This window comes from Hemitrygon akajei, chromosome 11, assembly GCF_048418815.1.
Source record: "Hemitrygon akajei chromosome 11, sHemAka1.3, whole genome shotgun sequence".
Lineage (NCBI taxonomy): Eukaryota > Metazoa > Chordata > Chondrichthyes > Myliobatiformes > Dasyatidae > Hemitrygon > Hemitrygon akajei.
This window is the reverse complement of record NC_133134.1, coordinates 18,277,826-18,296,289: the sequence shown is the minus strand read 5'-3', so window position 1 is coordinate 18,296,289 and position 18,464 is coordinate 18,277,826. Positions and strand designations below refer to the sequence as shown.

Genomic DNA, 18,464 nt, shown 5'->3' with positions numbered 1-18,464 from the left:
ACGGACCCCACGCAGCTCTCATACAAACTCTTCTCCCTCCTACCATCTGGCAAAAGGTACCGAAGCATTCAGGCTATCACGACCAGACTGTGTAACAGTTTCTTCCCTCAGGCCATCAGAACTCACTCAACTGAACACCACTCCACTCCCTTTGCATTTTTTGCTCATTTTTTTCTCAATTCCTGCTAAAACATTGTTACATTTGCATAATTTATTATTATATTGTAATTTGCCCTTTGCTGTGCCTATTATCTTGATAATTAATTATTATACTGTCTTGCACTGTTTTGTGCTCTTTATGCAGTCCCGTGTAAGTCTGAAGTCTAATGTAGTTTTGTGATGTTTCACGTAGTCTAGTGTAGTTTTGTGTTGTTTCATGTAGTCCAGTGTAGTTTTGTGATGTTTCACGTAGTCTAGTGTAGTTTTGTGCTGTTTCACGTAGTCTAATGTAGTTTTGTGCTGTTTCACGTAGTCTAGTGTAGTTTTGTCATGTTTCACGTAGTCCAGTGTAGTTTTGTGCTGTTTCACGTAGTCTAGTGTAGTTTTGTCTTGTCTCATGTAGCCTAGTGTAGTTTTGTGTTGTTTAATGTAGCACCATGGTCCTGGAGGAACGTTTCGTTTTTACTGTGTACTGTACCAGCAGTTATGGTTGAAATGACAATAAAAGCGACTTGACTAAAATTTATGAATTGTAATTACCATTAATATTATTTATCCTTCATTCATCCTCCATCTCGTGTCACTGCCTAAGGAATATAATTGCTTCTGATAAATAAAACACACAATTTGGTGGCGAGGGAATTATAACGAGTCATATAACGGATCAATAAGATTCTGAACTCTAAGAAGGAGAAGCAGTGAAATTCTGCAAGAGAGAGGGGAAAGAGATTTATTATGCTGCCTGCAAACTGAAACTGCTGCAAACATTTCTATTGCATGTTGGTTTATGATCAGGTTACGGTGAATCGATGAAGAGGGATGGGATGGCGAGAGTGGGAGAGTCTCAGTGTTGGTGGGGGAATTGTTCGGCGGCAGCTTGGTTACCTGGTCGGATTGCAGAGGGAGCTGGACTCGGTGGGATCAGCCCAGGGCTGTGTGTGTTTGTGTGTGCGTGTGGTGGGGGTGGGGGGGGGGGATACCTTGAGCCTCGGTTCCTTTGTCTGGCTGCGGCTGGTGGGTCGGCGATGGGGCAGTGCCAGATCCGGGGGTCTCAGTGGCAAAGCTTTGTGCTGGGAGCTGGCGTTTGACTGCCCCCGTCCCGGGATGTTTATTGTTCTGACGCCCGGCGATCTGGATCTGGGAGCGCCTTGATCGATTGGATACGGCCCCCGTTGCAAGGGGGAGGGAGCGGCGAACATGTACCCGGCTCTGAGCTCCTTCTACTGGGCGCCTGTGGCCGTGACGGGCTGGGAGCTGTGCTGTCCGGAGGCCGGCGGCAGGCCGTTTACGGCTGGCGTCCAGACACCCTTGGAAGGGGGAGCGGGAGAGGGTAGCTCGGCCACAGCGGGCAGTGGGGTAGGACGCACGGCGAGCCCTAGCTCCGGGCAGAGGAAGGGCTGCAGCCCCGAGGAGATCCACTTGGCCGAGTGGGGGTCGGAGATACTCCAGCGGGAGAGGGAGGTTGCCAGGGAGGTGGAGAGGCAAGAGAGGGATGAGCGGCAGGCGACGGACATCACCCTGAAGTATATCCGTCCGGACCAATGTTTGAAGTGCATCAGGGTGTGTGTGGACCCTGGTGAGTGAGCCTTTACATCTTTTTGTTTTGTTCCCCGCAAATTATTAACCCGTGACTCTAACAAAGGCAGCGAACACTCAACACGTCAGGCAGCGTCTTTCGACGGAGATGCTCGAATTCCTCCCGCAGATGTTGCCCCTTCTTCCAGTTTCTACCGTCTCTTGTGCCTGAGTGGAGAGAGAGAGAGAGAGAGAGAGAAACAGGCTTCAGGTCAACATCGGTTCAAGGTTTTGCTGTGTTACCGTTTCAGAGTTCTGGCGTTTGTTTTGATTTTTGATTTGATTTAACTTAAAAAAAACTATAAATTACGAATATATTATTACACATTACAGCATTTTCCTGTTATTACTGAGCTAACACAAAGCTAAGTACTTTTATTTTTGTTTTCCTTCCACCTTCCTATTTTAACTAATATACAGTACTGTGCAAGTTTCTCTCTATCTCTATTTCTCTTTTTACCCGTCTTATATTTATATATACACACACACACACACACACACACACACACACACACACACACACACACACACACACACCATACACAGTGCTGTATATTTATTGTAATTTATAATTTTTCAACATATGCCAGTGATACTAAACCAGATTCTGATTCTTTATACAAGGGTGTGCGTGTGAAGTAGGAACGGAGGGGTTCTAATACAGGCAGGTTTATGAGAGGATTTTAATTGGTACTTAATTCAGGTACTGTAAATGAGTGTTTGGTAAAATGTTTTTGTTACACCTGTTGAGATAAAGTAACAAGCCTTGTGTGCCATCCAGACAGATTATTAAGGGGGACAGTAACACAGTAGCATAATGTAGAATATAGTTAGAGAGAAAGTACAGTGTAGACTGACAAATAAAGTGCAAGGGCCAGGATGAGGTAGACTGAGAGATCAAGTTTTCATCCGTATTCATCAAGTGTAAGTGGTCTGTTCAAGAGGCTCATATCAGCAGGCTAGAAGCTGTCCCTGAGCCTAGCAGAAGGTGTTTTTAAGCTTTGGCATTTTCTGAACAATGGAAGGGTGGAGTGACCAGAGTGGGAGAGGTCTTTGATTATGTTGGCTGGTTTCTCAAGGCTATGGGAAATGTAGGCAGGGTCATTGGAAGGGGAGACTAGCATTCGTGATAGACTGGACTGTGTTTGCAACTCTACAACTTCTTGCCGTCTTTGTAAGGGTATTTCGAGGAGTCCAATATCGGAAGGTTCAGGAGGTAACAGTTTAATTGCTAATTTGCTTATTATTGTCACACACAATAAGATACAGTGGAAAATCTTTGCATATCATTCAGACAGATCATTCCACACACAAGTACGTCAAGGTAGTTGAGTTGATGCCCTCTGTTGGTCGGGGTTGATCATGGATGTTGCATCCCAGCTATCTACGTGATATGTAAGGCAAGGCAGTGCGACATGGAGAGCAAGCTGTTGCCCATGTAGTAGGCTTCCCCTCTCCACATAGCTGATGAATCCAAAGGAAATGGCAGATACTGATACAGTTTGGCACCAGCGACATCACAGGAGTTGCCAGTCAGCGTTGTACTCAACGTTGGACTGCCTTAGGATTTCAGCTCCAGACTTTTCCTTAAAGTTTACTCCCTAAGCCTTCCCCATGAGTGTGTATAGCTGCAAAGCAGTGGAGGTTTGAGATCTAAGTTTTCCTTCTAGATGAGCTGCCAACCACGGCTGACGAGTAAAGCAAGAAAAAAAATAGAATGCAGGATAGCACACACAAAGTGCTAGAAAAACTCAGCAGGTTAAGACAGCATTTATGAAGAGGAATAACGTGTTGATGTTTCAGGCTGAGACCCTTTATCAGGATTCAGGATGTAGTGTTAAAATTACAGAGGAAAGTAAATAATTAATTGTAAAGGCCATGACAGATTGAGCGATTATAAGTTTATCTTGATCATATTATACAGAAAGCAATCAATTTACATATAAAACAAAAAAGTTAGGACTGTTTGTGACTGACTATTCATTTGGTGGGACCTTCCTGAAATAGTTCAAGTGTTTTTTTTCTTTCAGTTCTAGAGGGGTGAATTCTGCACTTGAACTGAACATGTGTTGCTCCTCACTTAGCTATTCTGCAGGAGGCTGGTGGCTACGTGTTGCTGGATGTTTTGAACTCGCTGGAATCAGAGTATAGCATTGAGCATCAGTCTGTGCCTTCCACCATAACATGGAGAAGAGAATTACCTCAAGACATATTGGATGAGCTGTCTGATGAGGTAAGCAGATAGGATGCTTAAAAGGACAACTCGGATTTCTGATTCATTTATTTTGTTACATATACGCTGAAACATACAGTGAAATGTATCATTTGCATTAACAACCAACACACCCAAGGATGTGCTGGGGGCAGCCCACAAGTCTCACCACACATTACAGTGCCAACATAGTTTGCCTACAATGTCCAGAAGAACAACATAGAAGACTATAAAACAGAACCTTCCAAACAACAAAGCAACAACAGCAAAACAATCCCTGTTCCTCCCTCCCTTCTGCCCACCCACGCACATACAGTACATGGTCCTTTAACCCAAGACCCTCCTTGTCTTGGGCCTGTCTTCTCTCTTTCCTTATATGCCTTGGAACACAGAATGATCACAGTGTAACTCTGGATTCATCACCAGCTCAAACTCTATATTATAGGAGGGCAGTCTCACTCAGCTTATACTTGCCTTTGTAAGATAAAGTATTTTAGTGTGATGCCTTTCACACCTTCCCAAATCATGTTATTTCCATTGTCATACATTTTGAAAGAGGACAACTGTTCTATCACAGAAGATATTGCAGCCAGTTTTCCCAAAGTGAACTCCCACAAACAGCAATGTTTACTAGTGATTTTGGTTGAGAAGTCTATGATATCAGATTATGCTTTACAAATGCTTTATATTCTACTCACTAACTAGATTGAAGAGGTTTCTTTTAAGAACAAGAAAATCAAGTGATGTCACACCAGCTCTGAAAACATTTATAATCACGAGGTTTTGTAGATGCTGGAAATACAAAATAATACACACACACACACACACACACACACACACACACACACACACACACACACACACACACACACACACACACACACACACACACACACAATGCTGGAAGAACTCAGCAGGTCAGGCAGCATCTATGGAAAGGAATAAAGAGTCAGCATCTCGGACCAAACCACTGATTCTTCATTCCTTTTCATAGATGCTGCCTGATGAGTACCTCCAGCATTTTGTGTTTGAAAACATTTAATAGCCAGCAGGAGACCCCTGTGTAAGCGTGCAGGTAGGCACTAGCAGTGTGCAGAGACAGTGATGTGAATTTAAGCATTCTGAATTGATTTCTTCATTCACTAGTTATTGATCTCAGAAAAAATGTGCCATGACCTCAGTCTTAAACTGAACTATTGTTATGAAGAGCAAATCTTCTGTGTTTGTGAGAGCGATGACATTGCAAGCTAAAACTCATGTTGTAAGTAACATATCCTCGTAACTCATCCAAGATAGCTTAGGAAATTCTCTTCTGCATATTATTGGGGTGCCACTGTATGTAGTGGTTAGCACAGGGCTGTACAGATTGGGGACTTCAGAGTTCAATTCTGATGTCCTCTGTAAGAAGTTTATATGTCCTTCTTGTGAGCGCATGGGTTCCTTCCCATATTTCAAAGATGTACCAGTTAGTAGATTAACTGATCATTGTAAATTGTTCTGTGATTAGGCTAGGGTTAAATAGATACAGTGTAGCTTGTTGGGCTGCACAGACCTGTTCCATGCTGTATTTCTAAATAAAGTAACATACGTTCTATGTTGACTACTGCATCTACTTAGACAGATCTCTACATCTAAGGAGGATAATTCTGTGTTTAGAGGACACAGGAAGATAATGGTCATTTGAACAAAAGTAAACACATATATCTTAAGGAGTCCAGCTGGTGGCACAGTAATATCAGCGCCGGACTCCGGAGCAAAGATTCCTGAGTTCGAATCCAGTCAGGCCGCTCCTGGGCATGCTTTCCATCTGTGCCGGGTTGAGCGTCGAGCTCGCAACTCAGTCTTGTAAAAAAGAACTGCGCTGTGAGAAGGACATGGGGACCACTCACAGAATCTTTCCTCTGAGACAACCACTTGAAAAAAAAAAGTAAATAATTAGATGATCAATTTATCTTTGCATTGTTGTTTACTTGGTGATATTGTTTGTGCTTTCAGGCCAAATATGTGTACAAGTCTAAGGAGGAAAATCAAATTCTGGTGCTGCTTTCACCAAATTACTTCCTTAACATGGTGTGGTCACATAAACAGGTAAGGATCAAATTGATGTCTCTGTGCAGTGAGACATTTTGTTTATATATATATATATATATATATATATATGTGTGTGTGTGTGTGTGTGTGTGTGTGTGTGTGTGTGTGTGTGTGTGTGTGTGTGTGTGTGTGTGTGTGTGTGTGTGTGTGTGTGTGTGTGTGTGTGTGTGTGTGTGTGTACAGAGAGAGAAAGTATGGTGGAGGAAGTGGGGGGGAAGGATTTTTGTTTAAGAAAATAACATGAAAATATAGGAAGCAATATTCAAATATAAAAAAATTTAATCAACATATTCCTTAGATATAAAGGTTAGTGCAGGAAAGTGGAACTACGGCAATGCAAATACTTAAGTCTTTATCCTCCAACATCACAGTGGATTGATTTGTAATTTATTGCCATCTTAAATCTTCACTTCCTGCTGATCTTTTCCACCAACTACTTTTCTATCAAAACAGTAGCACAATATTGCCACAGACGCAAGACATTTTTATTTAACAAAGTTCATGGCAGATTGTTTGCCTTCATTCTATTGTCTTGCCTCTCCCTCTGCTTCTTGCTTGGCTTTCTACTTCTCCCTCTGGTTTTCATTCTGATGGACACATTTCTGATGGATTGGTTGCAGGTTCTGTATTTGGAACAAGGGTGGGTCACTTTAACTACATACTTCTGTACTTTCCTATTGTCCATAAATTTTTGTGACACATTACTGTTAGCTTTTTACCTTTTATCATGAAGTAGTTGCTGATTCAGTCCTGTTGGCTCTGACAACACTCGTGTTATGCTTAAACCTCAATCCCATTCTCACTTCTGCCCAATCATTACAACCCCCGTTAACCTCACCCAGGGATTTTCCCCTCTCCTCCAGTTCCTTCTCAACTTCTTGATGGTTTATTGCAAAGAGCCTCAAACAAAATAAATTGGAAGTAGACCAATGTTTGTTTAGGATGTAGAGTAGTAGGGTAGTGTTAACGATTAGTGCATCGCTTTACAGCATCAGCTTTCACTGATCAGGTCCAATTCCTGCCACTGACTGTAAGGAATTTATGCATTCGCCCCATGAATACAGATATACAGTAAGGGTTAGTGTCTTGTGAGCATGCTACATTTGCGCTGGAAGTATGGTAACACTTGTGGGCTGCCCAGCACAATTCTTGTTGATTTGACAAAAGCAATGCATTTCACCGTATGTTTCAATGTCCGTGTGACAATAAATAAAGTTAAGCTTTCCTTTAAAAGTTTTTTTTTCTTTTGGTCTTCTTTAATTCCCTCTTGCCTCCTATTATCTGAGATGACTTGTGTTGCATACAGAACTTCTTTCACCTCAGATGGTTGAAGAAGTTTGGTGTGGGCCCCCAAATCCTAAGAACTTTCTATAGGGGCACAATTGAGAGCATCCTGACTGGCTGCATTACTGCCGGGTATGGGAACTGTAATTCCCTCAATCACAAGACTGCAGAGAGTGGTGCAGACAGCCCAGTGGATCTGTACTATTCAGGACATTTACAAAGACAGGTGTGTTTATAAAAAAAAAGGCCTGAAGCATCATTGGGGACCCGAGTTACCCCAACCACAAACTGTTTCAGCTGCTACCATTTGGGAAACGGTACCGCAGCTTAAAAGCCAGGACCAACAGGCTCCGGGACAGCTTCTTCCACCAGGCCACCAGACTACTTAACTCATGCTGACACAACTGAATTTCCATGTTATATTGACTATTCTGTTGTATATACTATTTATTATAAATTGCACATTGCACATTTAGATGGAGACGTAACGTAAAGATTTTTACTCCTCATGTATATGAAGGATGTAAGTAATAAAGTCAACTAAATTAATTGCTAAGGCATAGAAATCTGGGGACCTGGTGTTGGTAAATGGGATTAATGTAGACTGATAATTGATGGCTAGCATGGATGTAGTGGGCCGAATGGCCAGTAACTGCGCTACATGACTAATTCTCATATTAATCATTCAATGGGATCAGTTTAACTTTTTTTTTGCTTGACAGAAAATGAAAGGCATTTTCATGGAAAACATCTGTGAAACATTTGACAGCTTCATAATCAGAGTTCTGGACAAGCGGTTTCATAGAAAAGCCACATTGGCTGTCATTGGCTTGGATACCTACACAAGGTAAATGTGAGTTCACAATATTTCCCAGAGATCTGTTTTCTTTTCAGCCTTGCAACAGATTTAATAATTTCTGTGTAATCTGTTATAAATGGAAGGATAAGCTGGCATTGGAAAGAGTTCAAAGGTGGTTTACAAGAATGATCCTTGGAATGAAAGGATTAATGTACAGGAAACATTTGTTGGCTCTGGACCTGTACTTGTGGAATTTAGAAGAATGAGGGGAGAAATTTCATTGAAACCTGTGAATATAAAAAGGCCTGGAAAAAGTGGACATGGAGAAGACATTTTCAATAGTAGAAGAGTCAAGGACCAAAGAGGGCACACTCAGGAAAGTACGCTCCTTTTGAACAGAGATGAGGAGGAATTTCTTTGGGCAGAGAGTGGCATATCTGTGGGATTCATTGCCACAGACAGATGCGAGGCCAGGTCATGGGGTGTATTTAAAGCAGAGGTTGATAGGTTCTTGATTAGTAAGGCTATCAAGAAGGCAGGAGAATGGGTTAAGAAAAATAAACCAGCTGTGATCAAACAGCAAAGCCGACTTGATGGGCTGAATAGCCTAATTCTGCTCCTCTGCATTACCTTTAAAATAATTTTCTTGCATAAATTACTGAGCTAAAGGTTGATGTAATCACTTTTACCCTTAAGTAGCAAAGAACATTCCCATAAGCCATTGCTCCATTCATGTATCTATGTTGATACGTTGGAGGCTTCTGGTCTTTCTTGTACCATGACAATAATGGGACAAGGAGGGATTTTTAAAAAAATTAATTAATTTCATAAATCTGATTTAAAGTGAGAGTTCAATGGCAGAAATATCAATTAGAACTGACCAATAAACAAAACCAGCTGGACGAACTCAGCAGGTTGAGCAACGTCTGTGGGAGGAAAGGAACTGTTGAGGTTTTGTTCCAAAACGTTGACCATTCCTTTCCCTCCACAGATGCCGCTAGACCCATGAGTTCTTTCATCAGATAGTCTGTTGCTTCAGATCTCCAATTAGAACAGGTAACTGCCTTTAACTTAGAACTTCTCAGCAAATCCCCTTCCATGGAAAATGTCCTTTTACCATAATTTATAGACTGATTTTACTTTAAAGATATCAAGCACATTGATGTAAGTTTTTAAAAAAAAAGACAGTGTGATGGTGTACAGAACACCCCACCAGGGGTGGTGGTAGAGGTAAATACATTAGGGGCATTTAAGAAACTTAGATAGGCACATATGATAGAAAGGTGGAGGGTTCTGTGGGAGGAAAGGGTTAGATTGACCTTAAACTAGGTTAAAAGATTGGCACGACATTGTGGGCTGAAGGTCCTGTACTGTTCTATGTTCTATAATCACTGATTTGTTACTTAACTTAGTTTTCTTAAATTATTTAGGGAAAAGGGGCTTTACAGCCCAGTGAAAAGGCAACAGAATTCAGAAAACAACACTGATGAAGATTCAGAGTCTTGGGTTAGCAAGGAGCTTGGGTTGACCTGTGCAGATTTGGATGAGGTCTGTGTTGTTTTTGTACATTAGTTAGTTTCTCATTTCTCCAAACTGACTGAATCCAGTGCCAATGGCACAAGTGGGAAAATGAGGAAATTTTTTTTTCAATGCACCTAGTAGTTCTGTTCTGGACTTCACTAATCATGACTGTGTGGGAGCAAAATCAATGCCCTACAAATGGTATTGGATAAATCCATGGCAAATGAGCATGGGGATGGGTCTGTTGGGATCATTCTGCTAAAAGCAGGCCAGACCTATGGGTTGAATGGTCATCATTCTCTGTCTTAACTAATCTACAATTAGATGACCAAGCCTTTTGTTGAATAAAAAGTAGAATTATTTAATCTATAGAAATAGCAAGGATGCAAGAATATATATTAGTGCTTAAATTTGCAGAGCATATAGAATTCCTATGCGCATATTACTTTAGGAATAAGAAATGGCAGAAGATTCCTCAGTCTTACTCTGGATCAAGCTCACCTTTTTCCTGTTTTGTGTTCAGGTACAGGTGGCATTACAACTGCAAACACACACAACAGTCTGGTTCTTAGAGAACTGGCAACAATTTGCTGATCATGTTGCAACACTTACAAAGGCTATAGCCCGATCTCCTTTCAAGTAAGTAAGCCACAGTGAATACCCATGCATCAAAGAAACTAATGTTTAAAAACTAGTTTGGAGGAGTATCTTTTTTTCTCCGTTGGGTACAAATTAAAAACAAATGTTTTTATTTTAGAGCTCATTTTTTGTTTTTGAGGATTCTTATGTTGAATCTGCTATATGGTTTCTCTGGTAAGGCGTAGATTGTCTGGGTGGCTGTGAGTAGAGCAGAGCATTGAGGCAGTCCTAAGGAGCTGACTGTCATGCATTTTCTAAGCTGCCTTTACAACTACAGCACGTGTTTTAGAGGTATCTTTTGTCTGATAACAATACTGTAGAGGAAATGTGCGCAAGATTTTTTACACACAAAACCATTGTTTTCGTGATCCTTGAAAAAAAGTCCTATTCATTTTTACAACATACTTTAGTTATTGAAAATATTTCTCCAAAAAAAATGTCAATGCAACGACAACTGGTTTCAGTTTTCCTACATCTAATCAGAGATGCTGGAGTTTTACCTTTGTGTGCACCAGGTTGAGTTATTGACCTCCTATTGCACAGTTCCAATGGCTGATGATTCTTTCAATCCTACAAATAAGTTACTTAAAAGAAATATAGTTTAAGGTTTATCCATATTGCTCTGCATTTGAAATTAGCTGAACTTAAGTGTCTTAATACAATGGTTAAAGGAATGTATTTTCAAAAATAAAACTACTTTTGACAAGACATTCTTGTGAAAATAATTTTGTTTAGAAAGCAGACTGAGAAAATGACCTTCTCCTTCTGCCCTGATGGAACGTGGTCCACTGGTGTGAAAGTGGACAAGGATGGAAAGGGCCTCCTGAAATTGTGGAAAAAACAGCTGCAGCAGCTCAACAGGATCACCCAACCAGTGGCAATGGCAATAGCACAAGCCTACCCTACACCACAGCTGCTCGTACGGGTAATGGCAGCTATATATAAATATCTGCCATTTTTCTCATTCACATCTCTGCTAATAGTTTCCACTCTGTCCATCCATCTTAATAGTTTCCACTATTCATCTTGCCAAGTTATTAATATACAGTGAAACCTTGATTATCCATAGTCTTTATTATCCACAGAAGTTACCACGGAATTAGGTTACCATCAAGAGATGGAGCAAATGTATTTTTTTTTTTAAAGCTGGCTGCTCCTTAACCATCTGGGTTCTTGTTCCAACTACTGTAGGTAAGTAGTTGTTATTTGGATGTCGATAGTCACATACTTGATTTTCTGTGCTTCATTAGTGTTTAACTTCAGGCTAAAAAAAATAAAGCAGGAGATCAGAAGCAAGCAGTTTCCCAAAAAATCCATACCAGATACTGGATTAAATAGAAAAAAAGAGCTTGAATCATAAACTAGAAACCAAGCAAGGGATAGAGGTACCTGTATATATTTCAATGTTAATTATTTTTCAGGATTTATTAACAGTTCGATGATTATTGCAACATATCTAATAGGACGATAGAAAAGGAAGTAGATAGGCCTTGGCATCTTTCCATGTCGATGTTCACATGTTCCTCTGAAAATTTCCCTTTGTGAGGGATAATCGAGGTTCTACTGTAGACTACTAATAACCATGCTTCAAAATAACTGTGGTCATCCAAATCTCTTGCTGCCCATATTCTAACACACACCAATACCATTTGCCTAATTTCCCTAGTATGGACTATTGACTTTATTAACTTTCAGTTGAGAAATGTTTTAAAACACATATTTATTTTCAATTACCTTCCTGTAGCTCAATTTTCCTCTAACCCATAACTCTCAGATGTCAGTGCTGCTTTACCTCTAGATTCCAACAGCTGAGAATTTAATCACTTCCTCAGTAGCCACGTCTTCAGCTGCCTTAGCCTTATGATCTGGCATTCTCTTCTATCTTCTCACTTTCTCCTGACAGTTTTACTGTGTGAACATCTCCAAAAAATATTTCCTTAAGTAGCTCACTTTTATATTTTATGCTATTGTCAAATGTTTTAGGATGTTTTGTAATAAAGTCATTATGTACCGGTAAATGAAATTAGTTATTCAGTTTGATGGCTATTTTTAATGTCAATGCATGAGATGTAATGTAAGCAGAAAAGGCATTAAAAGAGTCACTTTACTGCAGTGACATGTGGAAGAATATTGAACTTCATTGCCACATAACCTATTGACCTTGTCTGAGCAAAATTCCCTTTTTTAAATCTTCTTGAGGGGTAGTTTATAACAATTTACTGCATTAACAAAATATCCTAATTTTGCCCTTTATTTTTATGCTGATGCACTTGTGCAATGCCCAACTGATGGAGGTTCCCTCTTTCAGTTCATTTCTTCAACATCAGTGATTTGCATGCATTGAGTCAGCTTCTATCTTCCATTTATAGAGTTAGGTAATTTTACTTTGTTCAGACTTATTCCTATCCAAAACTGATCTAACCAACTTAATGTGTCTGTTCCTTTTTTTAAAAAAAGGACAGAAACAGTTAAATGTTTCAGATTAATCACCTTTGTTCTTTTATTCATTTTAAACTTATAATTGAAAAAAGTTGTCTAAACACTACCCTTGCTCATTTGGAACTCATTTGCTACTTTTTGATTCTATTTGCTTTGTAGATTTAAAATGGTTGGAAATAGTTTTATAGAATAAGTTTACAAAGTGGATGTTAAGCATAATGTTTGCACTGATTCTTTCTAGAGCAACCTAAAATTAATGATTAATTTATTTGATAATTTGCTGATTGAATGCTTCATATAATTGGGGAGATTGTTTTCCCTTGCTGCAGAATCCTCATTAAGACTGAGCAGATTCCTGAAAAATTATTCCCTCTTGCTCATGTTGTATTTTGATATGGTTCTCCCAAAGAATTCTAAACATTTGCAATATAAACAACCTTTCTACTGCAAACACCCAAGACAATAGTACATGCATTACTGTGCTCTGGAAAACATTTAGTACCAGTACCAACCCCAGCTTTTAACCAACTATCCATTCTACTGCACTATTAAGCATTCACCTTGATTTTAAACACAGAAGTTGAGCCTCTACAGCACCATCTCTAAATACTTTACAAGTACATGTTTTCTACACATCAAAACTTAAAAAAAAATTATATTGCCATACATGGTTTTATTTTGAACAAATTTGCAATGAGATTTTATCCCAAACTGTGTCCCCAAGAAACTTGCTGCTTCTCATTTAAAGTGATCAATGTTAAATTGGCCTCCCAACATTTCTCTAGAACACATTTAAAGATTTAAGATTTCCTCTTCAAATTCTCCCAGCATGCATTCAGGGACTGCTGTTTTTCCCCCACTCAAAGGTTACAATTCCCCCAGAATTATCGTGTTTATATTTGGCCATTATAACAGTTTTACAATACCAGTGAACAGGTTCAATTCCTACTGCTGTCTACAAGCAGCTTCCATGTTCTCCCTGTGAATGCAGGTGTTTCCTCCATGTGTTCGTTTCCTCCCACAATCCAAGGATGTACTGGTTAGTAGGCTGATCAGTCATTGTAAATTGTGATTTGGCTAGGGTTACATTGGGAGTTGCTGGGCGATACGCTCAACGGGGCCAGAAAGGCCTGTTCCACTCTGCATCTCGATAAATAATTAATAAATACTTTGCACTTTTTGCAGGGAAGTAATTTATTCAGCCCCTTTTCTGTAACTTTTTTTTATCATTTCCATTATTCTTTTGATAATAAAGCATAGGCAAACTATTTTTAAACCTTTTGCTACTAGTTTTTATTCATGTCTTAACTTTTAATTTGGATCCTGATTTTTCCACTCATTACATTTTAATCCTCATTGTATTAGCAGTAACTCCAGCTGTTTAGCTCTTTTGAAGAACATTGTTTGTGCACACAATAATTAAAATTTCCTAATTTGTTTAGACAGGCGATTCTAGTACATATGGTCTTATACTTTGACTGCTGCTGCTCTTACCATTTCCTTTTTAAACAGGACCAATTAAATAGTTTCAGATGTGTCAGTGTTATATATAAAGCAGCATTGTTGCTGATCGTTGTAGCATTCCATCACATTTAGCCATTTCCATTATCCTTAAATTCAGTTTTCACTGGATAAACAGTCATCCATTATTTCAGTCCTGTTGTTTAACATTTCTCTTCACTCCAATTTGCTTGCCTCTTGCATCCTTTCCCTCTGTGCAATGGAATAGCAGTCCTTTTATGCCTCATCCTAAAAAAATAAATTTAGTATTTCTGTGGCCTATCATTTTCAATGTTAACATGTTAGTGCTGTAAAATGTTTACTGCCTGACAGATAAAATTCACAGTTGTGCCTTAACATTATGCATTTAAAGGCTTATAGACAATGCACTACAGAATGGGAGAAGCAGAATCTGTTATCAGAGGTTAAAGTGGAAGCTGGAGGAAAACGTGTGGATCGACGTGTTGGACCAGATATATCCCGCAGGTTGTACATTTTCATGACCTCAGAAAATTCTGATATAGTCTTGGATAAAAGTGGTTAAATAGATCAGATGAAAACAAAATGGTGCATTTTATGAACTTTTTATATAAAATACATTAGCAGGGTTCTCTATTTAAAAACAGTTTAGCATTAGCAGTATGTTATTGAAGCTTTATTTGTGAACTCTAAGCTGATTTTATTAAAACAGTTACTTTCAATTTCTTGTACTGGATTAACAAACAGTGTCACAGACCAGTTTCTAATTCAATATACAATACGTAGCTGCTCACACAGAAATGTTGTATGATGGTAACAAAAGCTGTTAATGCAAGTCAAAATTCTAGAATAATGTTTTCACAACATTGACATGTGGGTCCAGCAGGAACATTTATGGAAAGGGGCTGCCAATTAAATAAAAATCTAAACATTGTAGTTACATAGATTAACACAAACCCTGTTGACTGATATACAAGTCTTCAGCAGATAGGGAGCAGTGGAGAGAGAATTCACACGTCTGACTTTAGGCACATCAAAGAATTGATACACTTTGAAGGAGGGTGCCCATTGTTGAAGACCATTGTTCCAGCCACAGGATCTCTGCAGAAATTCCACAGAGCAGTGTCATAGGCCCAACCACCAAAGGCTCATCAACTGCAGTTTTTCTATCAAGTGGGGATTCCACTCAGTTAATTCCATTTGCCACTCTACAGTAAATGACAGTTCTAGATTGCACCCAACTTAAATGGTGCAACATTCAGGCATGGGATGATAAATGATAAGTACCATTCACATTAGGCAATAACTCCAGGCACCTACTCACTTACGCTTGACTTTCAACACCATCAAGTTTCCAAATATCTAACATGGTGGGTGGCACTATAGAACAGAAGATAATTGGGCCAGCTGAATGTGTATGCATTGGCTGCAAGAGGTCAGAAGCTGGTGAGAAAGAGTTAGAAAGATTAAAAGTAAAAATAATGTGGGTATAAATACTGTGGCTTCAAAAGGCTGGGCATTTGCAGCAAGCAAATCACCTTCCGAGACCTCAGAGCACAAGTCAGGAGTGTGATAGAATTCTCTCCACCTATCTGGAAGGGTGCAACAGCAACACTGATACACGGTGTGGAATGAAGCAATCTACTTGATTGGATGTCTATTCCACCTCCTTGAATATTTATTGCTTCCAACTTTAAAATTCACTCTAAACACCCAACTGAACTGCTCCCAAATGCAAAACCTGTACCACTAAGACAGACAAGTGTTCCAGATGTATGGAAAAGTCCTTAAAGATCCTGATGTGGAAATATCACCTCCTTTACTGATGCCAGATCTAAATCTAGAACCCACTCCCTACGGTGCTGTGAAAGCACCATCACCAGAATTGCAGCAGCTCAAGATAACCACTCAGTAGCTCAAAGAGGAGACATGGCCAGGTTCACCTTCTTACTAAATCAAAGCAAATCAGTGGCATATTACCAACCGATGGGACCTATGCTTCCCAAAGAATTCAGAATCATTGGGTAGCATCTTCATTGAGTTTGTTGTAAGTCATAAACCTCTCAGAATTTTCTGTTACCACCTGGCACAGCAAATAATCAGTGGAAAACCCAATAAGCCATCAACTGTATTGGGTCATACCCACCATCAGCTTTGACATGTTGTACAGGGAAAATACTTTTCAGTTTAAGAAAAAGGCACTTAATCTTGCATGGAAACTGCAAGACCATGTTTTAAAAGCTTGGCACTTGTGGCAAATCCACAAATAAATTGAACAAAATATGTGCTATAATTTGAGTTTTAATGATGAAGACTAATTGTTTAGACCATATGAAAATCTACTTCACCAATGAAATAGTGCAATGTTCCAAAATTTCAGACTTTAGATAGCATGAAATGCTAGATTAAAGGAAGCGATTAACTGGCCACATGAGCTTTATCTAGGTAATTCAATTTTAAATGTCATTGAGCATTGAGATTTTCCAATTCAAAATAATGATTTATGAAAAAGGGTGATAGGCTGCTTAAAATACAAGTGCATACATACTAAAATACTAGTATATTGTTTTGGTATTTAAATGGTTTATAAATGTAATCCCTTCCATTTGGTCACTATCTAGCACGAGAACAGTAAACTGCTGATACCTCAGCTCCCAGTTCTCTGCTCCAATTAGGGACAGAAGATCTTTTAACTGCTTTCCACTGCAGGATCACCACCACTGGAGTTGAGGCCTCGTTAATACAGGAAGTGGATAAAATAAATGTTCAAAACTGAAGGTAGTTTTACACTCCTAAATACTGCCATGTCCTTCATTGCTGCCAAATTTACAAACCAAACTAATGAAAATGAAACAAATAAAATCACAACTATGAATTAAAAAAGGGACCCAATCAAAAGATTGGCATTAAATACATTTTAGGAATAAAATGTAGTTAATTACCCTAAAGGCAAGAATAAGTTTTGCTGGAGAACTGTTGTAAGCACATCAGTAAGAAATATTGAAGGAAACTCCATTAAATTTCTATGAACAAATATTTAAGATGAACTTTGAAAAAAGAATTTGAAAAGAAAAAGCAGGATTAAATACAATGGAAGCGAATAGCCCTGGGAATTATTTATAGGGATGAAATTCAAGTTACCGTGACAATCAGTGATGTTAGTCTCTTTCATTTCAACAAGTCAGAAGCAATTCAGATTCCAGTAGGAATGACTTGTTTTCATTGGGAGCTGCTTAAAGCTTGTCCACATTACATACAATGATGAGCAAACAAGCTTTGGTTTTACAAATGGTCCACCTACTCTGGAGTGCCAAAGTTTGTGATTTGATTAGGACAAGGTTTATATTTAGGCAATGCTACAAGAGAAAAATGAATCATGTGAAGGTTCTAACTAAGAAATTAGCTTACAGAAATTAAGGAAGCAAAGAATAAGATTAACCTTAAAATTGTTTTAGTTCAGATCTGGTCAGGTATAAAATTAAACCTGTCCCAAATGAAACATTGCCATCATCAGTCTGAACCCAAATTATGTTTTATGTTAACAACTGAGCACAAATTGAAAATTAATCAGTAGTCAGGTACAGGTCAAGTAACCAGCTTCAATTTCTGTTTTGATTTATGAACCCTAGGTTTCCAAATCAGTAATAACAAAGTTATTGATAAAATTTAAGTGAGGAAGCCATTTCAATGTGATCTAAAATAGGAACTTGAGAGTTAAAGGAAGACAAAGGGGCAGCTTAATGAGACAATAAACTTCTTTGAATTCTATCTGCAAAGAAAATGTTTGGAGCAATTTTTACAATAAGTAGTGGATGATTAAAGAAAACAAAAATGATGAGAAAACCTTCTCTTGTATATTAAGAAAAGCACCAGATTTTTTCCATTAAGGGGAGTGTAATGTTCAAGTTTCCTAAATTTCTTTAATGTGGCCGACAGCCTCTGAAATTCTGTGTCTCCATTCAATAAGTAACTGAGTTACTTAAACAACATTCAAAATATACATTAATTGTCTGATGGTAGAATTATCACATACCTACCATACAACAAGATGTGGCACATAAAATACAATTTGTCAAGATTATAGGAAATTTTGACTGGTGTTTATAATACATAAACATTTATTGACATATTTGCAATACTGTGTGATACTATTACGAAATGTATGGTTACTTAGCACTTAATTAGTAGTATTTGTATGCATAACAATCGTGTATGTGTTATGAGTTGATGCAATCCTGTTTAGAATAGTTATGGCATAATGTACTC

At 38.8% G+C, this 18,464-nt stretch overlaps 1 protein-coding gene across 4 annotated transcripts; it reads left to right on the top strand.

Moving 5' to 3' along the window:
* The first annotated feature begins 1,156 nt into the window (after window positions 1–1,156).
* LOC140735352 (probable crossover junction endonuclease EME2) lies at window positions 1,157–17,067 on the top strand. 4 transcript variants are annotated; one of them, XM_073060300.1, is made up of 8 exons: window positions 1,157–1,735; window positions 3,819–3,967; window positions 5,942–6,034; window positions 8,044–8,168; window positions 9,551–9,668; window positions 10,165–10,280; window positions 11,016–11,205; window positions 14,593–17,067. In XM_073060300.1, the coding sequence occupies exons 1-8, from the start codon at window positions 1,357–1,359 to the stop codon at window positions 14,761–14,763; spliced, it is 1,341 nt and encodes a 446-aa protein (XP_072916401.1). In that variant the 5' UTR covers window positions 1,157–1,356; the 3' UTR covers window positions 14,764–17,067. The 4 variants fall into 4 exon arrangements, with proteins under 4 accessions (XP_072916401.1, XP_072916402.1, XP_072916403.1 ...); XM_073060301.1 differs by lacking the exon at window positions 14,593–17,067 and adding an exon at window positions 11,366–12,199; XM_073060302.1 differs by lacking the exon at window positions 11,016–11,205.
* The last annotated feature ends 1,397 nt before the right edge of the window (window positions 17,068–18,464 follow it).

Coding starts and splice junctions, on each gene's coding strand:
- LOC140735352 (XM_073060300.1), top strand. CDS start 1,357: ATGTACCCGGCTCTGAGCTCCTTCTACTGGGCGCCTGTGGCCGTGACG. Junction 10,281..11,015: donor ATAGCCCGATCTCCTTTCAA/GTAAGTAAGCCA, acceptor AATTTTGTTTAG/AAAGCAGACTGAGAAAATGA. Junction 11,206..14,592: donor CACCACAGCTGCTCGTACGG/GTAATGGCAGCT, acceptor ATGCATTTAAAG/GCTTATAGACAATGCACTAC.